We start from the raw sequence: 11,657 nt of genomic DNA, 5'->3' as shown, positions 1-11,657 counted from the left end.
CGTAGCCGCCGCAGAGGCTCAATACGACACAAGTCCCACGGAAAACGACAGAAACGACGACGAACGACCGTTCGGCGGAAATCTCGCCTCACACACACCTTCGTACTCCATAGCTTCCGATATGCAAGTCGAGTCTCGGAGATCGGCTCCGCTCCTCTGACGATCGGCAATGTCTCTTCGATCGACGGAGATTCGCTGTCGTTCGACGAGGAGCTCGAACGCGGCCACTTCGAGTCGTCGACGGTGAGGAAGATTCCGATCGAGCCGTGGCTGGGGAAAAGAAACAGAAATCGGGCCTATTTATATTAGGCCGCTGTGAAAAAAAAAGAGCTACTCGTGGCGATTGGGAATGGGTTTTGGGCGAACTTCCCGGAGTTCGTGCGGCGGTGGTGGTGCGAAGATTCTGACTCCTCGGAGAACTCCATCATTTCTCCGGCCTTGCTCGGGAGCGACGAGGCCACCGGAGACATCGCAAGCACGGTCTCCGTCTGGTTATAGCTCCCAACGGCGATGAAATCGGGTTTTAAAGGCTGACGGCGGCGATTGGGATTGGATTTTGGTTGGGAATGCCATGAATGGAGGTTAGGGTTCCATGGTTTAATTTGGATTTGGGTTTGGAGTGTTTGAGACGCCTTCGGGGGTTTGATTGAAGATGGATAGTGATGGTAAGAGAGAGAGAGAGAGAGAGAGAGAGAGAGAGAGAGAGAGAGGGGTTTTCCCAGCTCTTCGAGCCCCAGAGCTCCTCCGAGAGTCTCGACGCCCAGCTCGAGAAGTGCAAGAAAATGGACTACCTGTCCCGAACCGGTGAGCGCGCGCAAGATGGGAGGCTCGGTGATTTGGGTCACGCGAGGAAGCAACTCTGCGAACTGGCTTTTTTTTCTTCTTGTTTTCTCGCAGGTGTGCGCGTGGGGAGAACCAGGAGAGGAAGAAGAAGATAGAAGAAGAAAAGAAAGAGAGAGAGAGGAGAGATAATAAAAAATATTTAATTATTTAATCTGTTTAAATATTAAAGTATTTAAAATAATAAAAAATAGTATTATACCCTTTAAAATATTGCCACGTCATCAAAAAGTTAAATTTAACGTCCAAATACTGACGGAAGTGGCAAATTGTAACACGTGTCTAAGTTCTGAGATTAGTTCTGCAACATTTCCGAGTCCAGGGGGTGAAATGTAATCGGGATACGAGTCCAGGTGGTAAAAAAAGGAATTAATTCTTTTTTATATAATAAATAATAATTTTAATAATATTAAATAATTATAAAAATCAATATTTTTTGTTATTTTACAATTTTGTCCCTGTTTAAATAGTCACATGCAAATCACATGGGCAAAAGTAGATGGATTGTTGAGAAAAATAGACGGAAGGACTAAGTTTGTAAGATTGTCAAAGTTCAAGGGTGACGCTATAAGAAAAATAAAAATAAGGACCATGTTGTTAAATGGTCAAAAGTTCAAGGGGCATTTATGTAATTTATCCAAAAACTAATGAAACATCTCCATTTTTATTATATTCAAATAATGGTATTCAGCTTTATCATAGAACATGAAATAAACCCCCTTCTCTCAATTATAGCCCACAGCATGAAAAAAATATTAGCTGCTGATGAGAGAACAATCAAAAGGGGTGGTCTGTCTGTAGAAACACCAGAAAAAAGATTCAAAACACACAGAAGATAGATATACATAAAAAATAATAAAAAAAAACATATTATATCAATGCGTGAGAGCCACGGCAGCTTCCTGAACCAAGGGCTGAGTGACGTGGACAAAATGCTCGGCCTCTCTCTCCACCTCTTCCCGGCACTTTCCGGTCCCTTTCCCTTCCCTCATCCTCTTCACGAACCCCACAAACCGCCGCCAGTTGTCGGGCTGGAACAGCTCCGGGTTCATCCTCAGGTACGTGAACGCGCACATCTCGTCGACGTCGTCGCCGAGAGTCGAGGCCTGGAGGATCTGATCGTGCGCAGCGCCATCGTAGCGGGGCAGCGCGTTCTCTCCGGCGAGCGGGACCCCCGCGGCCCTGGCCGCGAGCGCCACCTGGCGGACGAGCTTCTCGGGGGAGCAGAGGGCCTCGATCGGGTACATCTCGGCGTCCCGCATCTCGACGCAGGTGAAGTTGAGGACGGCGCCGGAGTTGCGGGCCAGCATGCGGGCCACGGGGAGGTACCCGTCGCGGGCCCGCGTGTTGTAGTAGCCCGCGGTGAGCTCGGGGGCGTGGGACCGGGTTCCGTAGTGCCAGTGGATTCCGGCGACTTTCACGGAGATTTTGACGGGCGCGGGTGCGTCGGAGAAGGCTGAGGTGGCGGCGCGGAGGATCCGGTCGCCGTGATCGAGCAAGGACTGGGAGTACCAGGTGAGGAAGAACTCGCCGTACTCGGTGCTCCAACCTCCGTTCTCTTTCTTGAAGAAAGTCGTGTCCTCCGGCCAGCTCTTGTAGCTTCCCGCGTCCGTGGGGCCCGTGCTGCCCCACTCCGGCTTCCCCGCCGCCTCCGCCGCCGCTTTCAGCCCGCTCAGCATGTACTGCGGTTTTGTCAACAAAAAACGGGTTATTTTTCTCTTTCTAACCACGGCTTAGTGTCTAGATCCCTAATGAAATAGGAAGAAAAACTAACAATTATCTCCATGAAACAATAAACCAACTATAGAGTACTTTTTTTTTTTTTTTGAATAAAGTATTTTGAACTTGTCAAGGAATTTCATGTGGCGTTTCAATCTGACTCTCATCAAATGAAATTCCGCACTCGTTTGCGGCGTCTTCGTCGTATCAAGGTTCGAGCTTCGCTAAGCTACGGGCCGCAGATTCACCCAATCTGATCTAGAATGATCGTTGGGTTTGTGTCCATTCCAACAAATTGATAAGGGTCATAATCACACTGTTGGCTTGGAGTACTTCTATTGTGAAGGGTTTAGTTTACAAATGCCTAAGTTTCTCAAAAAGCTATATACCTTGGAAAAATCTATATTGATTTTTTTTATTTTTTTTTTAAACAGGTGTGACCCATTTTTTACAACTCAAAATGAGGCACGAGAAGTCGTGCTTAAAAACATAATGGTACAGTTTGTTGTAGTGCAATTCTAAAACTGTCAATAAATCACAGTAGAGTTGCAGGGAAAAGAAAAGTGGGATTCTTTATTTTACAATAAACTATAAGGAGCCGACTAGAATCTAGATCCCTGATGATACGGAAACAACTAACAAATAACTCTATGAAACAATAACCCAACTATTGTGTAATTCTACTGTGCAGGGTTGACTAGTTCACAAATGCCTAAGCTTCAAAATCTATATTAAAAGAAAAATAGAAAACAGGTGTTGAGTGTGACCAATTCTGTAACTGTCAACAAATCACAGTTAAGATGAGGTGAAAAAAGAAAGTAGGATTCTTTATTTTAAACTAAACTATAAGGAGCCGACTAGTTGTAATTTTGTAAGAAACGATCCGCTAGTAGTACAAAAACGCTACAATCTTACAACATTTGGTCTAGAATTTACTCAGATTAGATCAGTAACAACTAAGCCACTGTAACTATCCATAAATCTACAAGCAATGCTAACAATAACATTCGACAACTAAAGAAAGGAGGTGAAAAGAGAAAAACACACCTTGTCAAAGCACTGGAAAGCTCCAATACCAGGGAAACGCCAAGTCCCGTCCTGCTCCGGGTAAGACGGGTAACGAAGCTCCCCAGCTGGACCCATACCCACTTGTATCTCCTAAACAAAGTCACTCACACTCAATATTATCAATCTCACAAAAACACGAATCACAAAAAAACAAAACATAGCTCTAATATTTGAGGGACTTACGACGATGGTGTTTCCGAGGAGGTGACTAAACTTGTGGCGGAAGGCACGCATGAAATCGGCGTAGCACTGAACTGGGGTCCGACCGTTGAGGACTGGGAGAGTATCGCAGCCGAGGGAGACGTACTCGAAGTTCCGGCGACCCCACTGATCGGTGTAAGCTAGGTCCGGGTCTTTCTCCATCTCTTCCACCACCCATTTCGGCAACGGAATGCTGAGGTTACGTAATCCACACGTTACGATTCCCACACGAATATAATGATTAAATAAGAATCCACAAGTTGCGTGTTGTGTACGCGCCAGGAATTTGGCGCGTGTGTTGGGAAAAAATAATATGGTCGGTGGACTTTGCTGTTTGTTTATTTCGACTTTTTGAGTCACGTGATTTTGTACGTTCTTGGAAAAGAAACATATTTGATTTTCGTAACGTATAAATTTTTTTCTCTTTTTCCCATTAAAAAATATGGTGGAAGTTTAAACTTGAGCAAAATAAACAAAACATGATTTAAGCGGTCGACAATGCCTGATCAATTTTTTATTTAATTTTTTTTTTTATGTAATATCTGGTCAATAAAAACTATCGTTTCCCACTATATAGAGATATTTTTTTTTTAAGCCAACCATTGTAAACACGGCAATAAATCCATTAGTTTATCCATATAATTAAAATTTCTTTATCCTATTATCCTTTACGAAAACTAATTACGTGCTGAGTTAAAAAAAATAAAAAGTACGAGCTACAATAACAAAGGCAAATATAGATTCACATATATGAAATTAATTAACTTAAAAAAAAAAAAAAAAAAAAGGAAAATTGAACTTACTGGCAGGAATCTCCAACGTTACCACCGCATTGGTGAAAGGACATGACAGCCTGGACCTTGAGGCCGATCTTGGTCGCCATCTCCATGAGCTCATCGTAGCCTCCCCAATCGTACGATCCCGGCCGATCACGCTCCACAAGTCCCCACCACACGTCCACCATAATTCCCTCTACACCCGCGCTCTTCAGCGCCTTCAGACTCGCAGAAATCGCCTTCCGACGATTCAGCCCGTGCCTCGCCGTCACGGTGTCCAACGGCATCATCACGAACACCGGAACTCCTCCGGAGACCGAATCGGAGCTCGCCGGAGCCGATGCGGCGGCGGAAGAGTGCTCGATCGAATCGAAGGCCTCGCACGCCGCAGTTAGGTCGGCGCGGACCGCGCGAAGCGGCGGAGGAGAGCGGCACGGGCTGAGAGGCCGCGATCGGACTCGCGGACTCGTCGGAGTGGATCTCCATGCGGCGGAGGAGGCTGACTGCGCAGCCATAGAGTTTGAAGGAGAAAAAGTTTTTCTGAAGATCTCACCAATGCAATGAGTTATGAGACCTTTTGATATCCTTGAGCATGTAGGCGAGACCGCTTATCGCTTGGCGTTACTGCCGTCTATGTCCAACCTTCATGATGTGTTTCACGTGTCCATGCTATGGAAGTACGTGTCTGACCCTTCGCATGTACTGCAAGATCAAGAGGTTGAGATTTCTCCTGACATCAGATATGAAGAATCAGCCGTCGCAATCCTAGATCGCAAGGAGAAAGTCTTAAGGAATAAGACTATACCTCTGGTCAAGGTACTTTGGAAGAGTCACTCCGCGGAAGAAGCTACTTGGGAACTTAAGAGTGAGATGCAAAAGAAGTACCCTACTCTGTTTTAAGTTTCGAGGACGAAACTCTTCTAAGGGGGTATGGATTGTAATGTATAAGCTTTTGTAAGCGCTCGACTTGTGAATTTGAATAAAATGGACGGGTTTTATTTCAAATTCTTGTTGCATGTGAGACGTCCTTAAATTTTAAATATCTTGGAAAATGATAATATTTAAGGTCGATGAAATTTCGGAATGAGAATATTCGAGTAATTCAATATTATTATTCGGAACGTACTCGGAGATTTAAAAATCTCAAGAGTAAAAATAAATTCCTAGATCCCTTAAATATATTCAAGATAACGGGAAATAATAAAATTTTCTCGTTTATTTTTCAAGATTATTTTTAATTAATTAAGGACAGGATTGTGAGATTTTATTTTAAAAAGGACTTATGTGCAACATTTTGAAGCATGCGATTGAAAGAAAAAGAGGAAAAGGGGTCGTTTTAAGAGAATCGTGTCAAAACTTGAGTGGACCACTTGTATACGCGTGGCATAACGTGAGAGTGCCACGTAGCCTCCTAATCCACTCTCCCTTTCTCTTTCTCGGCCACCTCACCATCCCTCACCCTCTCTCTTTCTCTCATTCTCGGTCCCTCTCTCTTCTCTCCCTCTTCTTCCTCGCGTCAATCGGCCGAACGAACCACAGAGAAAAAAAAAAATCGGCCATCATCAACATCATCACCGAGCTTCACCTTCACACCCGACCTCACCTTCTCTTCCTTCTTCCTTTCTTCTTCACGCCGCGCCATCACTCTCGCCGAGTCTCCATCGCGCGCGCTCCGGGCTGAGAAGAACAAGGCTTGTCGAGAGCCGCCGTGACGCCGGAGCAAGAGAAACCACCGGGATAAAAGTGAGGACCCTCCGGGAAAGCTAGAATCCGTGGGTTGAGGTGAGATTTCCTTTCCTTGAATCGGATTTGAAATCTAGGGTTCATAGCTTGTGATTTGGGGGTTTTGGTTCTGGGTTGAATTTGGTGAAATTGCTTGGTTTTAATCGCTGTTTGGATTTGATTATTGGTGTTTATAGCTCGAATTTATGAATTGATTTCGAATTGCTTTGGTTGGCATAGTTTTGGCCGAGAATAGGATGAACGAGGGTTTTGAGGATTCTTTTTGGGGCTTTTGAACTCCTGCGTTTTAATTGATGCTTCTGAGACGTTTCTGAGGATGTTTAAAGCTTGGGTTTTGATCTATATGGCTGGTTGGATTTTTGCTTGATTTTTGGACGAATTTTCTTTGAGATTTCTAACCTGGCCATGTGTGTGTTTATTTGAGGATTTCTGATAGTTGTTGTTGTCAATAAGAGGCTGTGATGATGAATCTGAGAACCTGTATGTTTGGTTGAGTGATTGCTTGACCGTGAGTTTGTTTGGTTGTGGTTTTGGCCGTGTGAGTCTCTGGCTGTGTAATTTGTTGGCTGAGTGTTTTATTTTGATGTTTGGCCGTGAGCAATAATTTTGGCTGGTTCGGTCTGACTATGTTTTGATATTTCTGAGCCTCGGGTTGTTGAGTTTGTGATCGTTATTGTGTTAGGATGGTTCCGGTTAGTTGGATTTGTGTTGAGTTCGTTTGATTTGGTTATGGGTTCGGGTTTTGAATTGTGATATCGGAATTTGGATTTTGAAACTGATAAGGGTTTGGAATTTAAGGTGTTAACTCGTCGTTGGGTTCCAGGTTTGAATTACAGATCTTGACGGACGGACGGGATTCAGACGAGTCAAGAGCGACAAGACCGGTTTCTGAAGATATCAAGTTAAAAAGAGTTATCGAAATAAAGCTCGATTAACTCGTGAGTCATTTATCGCTTTATAGCGTTAGACTCGAGTTTTAATTTTTGGATTTGAGATTGTATTCAAGGATTATTAATTATTTATTTAAGAATGTTCGAGAATTTAAATTCGGGTTAATTAATTCAGAATTCTCGGTTTGTATGATTTTTCGGATTATTCATTTAATTTATTTAAGACTCGTCAAATAATGAGTTGGATTTTATTTCGTACTCGTTCTCTGGTACGAACTCGCACGAGTCTTGAATAAGTTTAAATTCCGAAAAGCCGAGAAATAAGTGAATTAAATTCTCGAACCCCTGAACCGACTCGCAGTGAATCCCGATAACGAACCTTAAGCTCGTCAGCTTCTCCCGAATCATTGACTAATGAGATTTCAACTTCAGGTTTTAGTTTCTCGACGCTTCAGGACGTGTTAACGCTTCAGGATGTATAGAGTCACGGGAAGCGTGAAAAGCAAGGAAACTCCGGAAGTCAACAAGTTTTCAGACGATCTTTTCCAGGTAAGTGTGGAGACATAAGTCAACTACTTACCAAGGGAATAACCCTGTTTGTTTGTGCATTTGTTTGCTAGTAAACAAGAGTAGGTGAAAGCCCTAAAATGAATGAACTTAAAAGTTAAGGCTTCGGCCACTCTTGCTTGAAAACTTAATTCGGGTACGCCCGTTAGGTTCAAACGCTAACTTGAACCAGCCACGTTTGCTATGTGTATAGTTAGACCTCTCTTCTAATTCTAGGAAGTAGGTTAGAATCGAGAGGACGGAAGAGCAATAGACTCTCGAATTCAATCGGGAGTAGAGGGTTCGGAAGTCACATTTCGAACTTTCAGCTTAAAACACTTAACGAGCTTCAAAGAGAAACAGTAAGATCTTTCGGGGTTTATCCCGTTAAGCTCTTCCGTATATAAGTATAACGTGTACGCTGCTAGCCGGAGAGTACCCAAACTTTAATTAAACTCATGTCGGTGGTACCCACAAGTCAATGACTTGTGTTTGTGGCAGACCTAGGTGGTCTGTATGGCGCTGAGTACTCAAAACTGGGGAGAACCCAACGGTAACGGGCAGTCGCCACGAGCGAACCCGATGGTAAAGGGCAGTCGCCTCGAGCGAACCCAACGATAACGGGCAGTCGCCACGAGCGAACCCGATGGTAATGGGCAGTCGCCTAGAGTGAACCCATTCAGCAATGAGCAGTCGCCTCGAGTGAACTCATTGTCGTGCCAAGGCGGCACACATGCGCCGACGTCAGATGAAGATGGTACCACTAGTGGATCCCAGACAATCTTAAAACACCCAAGCCGCCGTAAGACTGCTGCTCGAGGTCTGAGGCTGGCTTATTGTCGTTGTGGAGATCGTAGCAGAAGAGGATGTACGATCTTGCAGAACGACAAGTGAATAGATAGAGTGTGATATCACGCGTCAGTCATGCTCTATTGTTATGTTCTAGCGATATCTAGCAATCATTCTGCATTCTTGTATGCTTGTTTGCACGTCACATGGCATTAGTCGTTTTACTTTATAGATAGACTCCCACTTACTGAGTCAATCGACTCATAGTTTTATGACCCTTGGTAATGTAGATAAGGGAAAAGCTGGTAAGCGGGAAACGAGATTGAAGACCGAGACCGAGCGCGTATTGCCTTGACCTATGGGCTATGGGGTTTCTTAATCGGGGGTTAGTGTCTTCTGTTAAAACGTTCCGGAACATATTTGTATAGGAGTCGCTATAAGACTCTAAGTTATAAAAGCGAAAAATTTCCCCGAATTTTCGCAAACTATTTTATTATGTTTAATTTATATATTTGTAACATGAGTTATATACAGATTTGAGTTGATCAGTCGCGGTTCGTGAGCGAGCTATCGCTCACGGGTCGTGACAACAAGCTTTGTCCGCCTTAAGTCAGGCTGGCCCTGCAAATAGTTCAAACCTCCACGCAGTGCAAATTGATGATGAGAATAATTATCTTCAAATTCCTTTTGAAAACCCCCCTCAATGGTTAATTAGTCTGAGCTCAATCATAATGAAGTGTTAAGATTCTTCCACTTCTAAGGTTTAAATGTAATAATTTACGGTATACCAAAAAACTAAGGATAAATTACACTCATGCCCCCTGAACTTTTGACCATTTAACAACGTGGTCCCTACTTTTATTTTTCTTACAGTGTCGCCCTTAAACTTTCATATTCTTACAAACTTAGTCTTTCCGTCAAATTTTTTCTATATTCCGTCTATTTTAACTTGTGTTATCGACATATTACAACTTGAATATTTAAAATTACCTATATATCCTTTATTTAATTATTTTATATTTAAAATTAAAAAATTTCATTTTTCATTTTGTTTGTTGTCTTTTTTTAATACTTTTTTTATACATTTTCATTATACTTTTTTTTTCACGATAATAGAAAATTAATAATAAATAATAATTCATTTTTACAATTCATTTTTATTAAAAATTCATATTTTACATAATTATTGTATTTTTATTTATTTTTTTATAGAATTAATTCTTTTTTTACCCCCTGGACTCGTACCCCGATTACATTTCACCCCCTGGATTCGGAAATGTTGCAGAACTAATCTCAGAACTTAGACACGTGTTACAACTTGCCACTGCCGTCAGTATTTGGACGTTAAGTTTAACTTTTTGATGACGTGGCAATATTCTAAATACTTTTAATATTTAAATATTATTATCAGATTATATTAATATTTCTATCTCTCTCGCTCTATCCCTCTCTCTCTCTCATTTCTTCTTCTTCTTATTTTTATTTTGGGCCGCTGTGGAAAAAAAAGAGCTACTCGTGGCGATTGGGAATGGGTTTTGGGCGAACTTCCCGGAGTTCGTGCGGCGGTGGTGGTGCGAAGATTCCGACTCCTCGGAGAAGACAACGAAACGAACTCTTCGTATTCGCTGGAAGCGTCGAACAGGTCGATCGAAGGCGTAGCCGCCGCAGAGGCTCAATACGACACAAGTCCCACGGAAAACGACAGAAACGACGACGAACGACCGTTCGGCGGAAATCTCGCCTCACACACACCTTCGTACTCCATAGCTTCCGATATGCAAGTCGAGTCTCGGAGATCGGCTCCGCTCCTCTGACGATCGGCAATGTCTCTTCGATCGACGGAGATTCGCTGTCGTTCGACGAGGAGCTCGAACGCGGCCACTTCGAGTCGTCGACGGTGAGGAAGATTCCGATCGAGCCGTGGCTGGGGAAAAGAAACAGAAATCGGGCCTATTTATATTAGGCCGCTGTGAAAAAAAAAAAAGAGCTACTCGTGGCGATTGGGAATGGGTTTTGGGCGAACTTCCCGGAGTTCGTGCGGCGGTGGTGGTGCGAAGATTCTGACTCCTCGGAGAACTCCATCATTTCTCCGGCCTTGCTCGGGAGCGACGAGGCCACCGGAGACATCGCAAGCACGGTCTCCGTCTGGTTATAGCTCCCAACGGCGATGAAATCGGGTTTTAAAGGCTGACGGCGGCGATTGGGATTGGGTTTTGGTTGGGAATGCCATGAATGGAGGTTAGGGTTCCATGGTTTAATTTGGATTTGGGTTTGGAGTGTTTGAGACGCCTTCGGGGGTTTGATTGAAGATGGATAGTGATGGTAAGAGAGAGAGAGAGAGAGAGAGAGAGAGAGAGAGAGAGAGGGGTTTTCCCAGCTCTTCGAGCCCCAGAGCTCCTCCGAGAGTCTCGACGCCCAGCTCGAGAAGTGCAAGAAAATGGACTCCCTGTCCCGAACCGGTGAGCGCGCGCAAGATGGGAGGCTCGGTGATTTGGGTCACGCGAGGAAGCAACTCTGCGAACTGGCTTTTTTTTCTTCTTGTTTTCTCGCAGGTGTGCGCGTGGGGAGAACCAGTAGAGGAAGAAGAAGATAGAAGAAGAAAAGAAAGAGAGAGAGGAGAGATAATAAAAAATATTTAATTATTTAATCTGTTTAAATATTAAAGTATTTAAAATAATAAAAAATAGTATTATACCCTTTAAAATATTGCCACGTCATCAAAAAGTTAAACTTAACGTCCAAATACTGACGGAAGTGGCAAATTGTAACACGTGTCTAAGTTCTGAGATTAGTTCTGCAACATTTCCGAGTCCAGGGGGTGAAATGTAATCGGGATACGAGTCCAGGTGGTAAAAAAAGGAATTAATTCTTTTTTATATAATAAATAATAATTTTAATAATATTAAATAATTATAAAAATCAATATTTTTTGTTATTTTACAATTTTGTCCCTGTTTAAATAGTCACATGCAAATCACATGGGCAAAAGTAGATGGATTGTTGAGAAAAATAGACGGAAGGACTAAGTTTGTAAGATTGTCAAAGTTCAAGGGTGACGCTATAAGAAAAATAAAAATAAGGACCA

At 43.1% G+C, this 11,657-nt stretch overlaps 1 protein-coding gene across 1 annotated transcript; it reads right to left on the bottom strand.

Moving 5' to 3' along the window:
• Positions 1-1,485: 1,485 nt before the first annotated feature.
• On the bottom strand, positions 1,486-5,119 carry LOC149393718 (beta-amylase 1, chloroplastic-like). The gene is made up of 4 exons (XM_089618128.1): positions 4,632-5,119; positions 3,811-4,021; positions 3,607-3,717; positions 1,486-2,522 (listed from the first exon to the last, which is right to left on the bottom strand). The coding sequence occupies exons 1-4, from the start codon at positions 5,117-5,119 to the stop codon at positions 1,716-1,718; spliced, it is 1,617 nt and encodes a 538-aa protein (XP_089474254.1). The 3' UTR covers positions 1,486-1,715.
• Between the last annotated feature and the right edge of the window lie 6,538 nt (positions 5,120-11,657).

This window comes from Urtica dioica, chromosome 6 (genome assembly GCF_054948205.1).
Source record: "Urtica dioica subsp. dioica isolate 48M chromosome 6, U.dioica_male_clone48M_v1_H2, whole genome shotgun sequence".
In the NCBI taxonomy this organism is placed as follows: Eukaryota; Viridiplantae; Streptophyta; class Magnoliopsida; order Rosales; family Urticaceae; genus Urtica; species Urtica dioica.
This window is presented reverse-complemented; position numbering and strand designations above follow the sequence as displayed.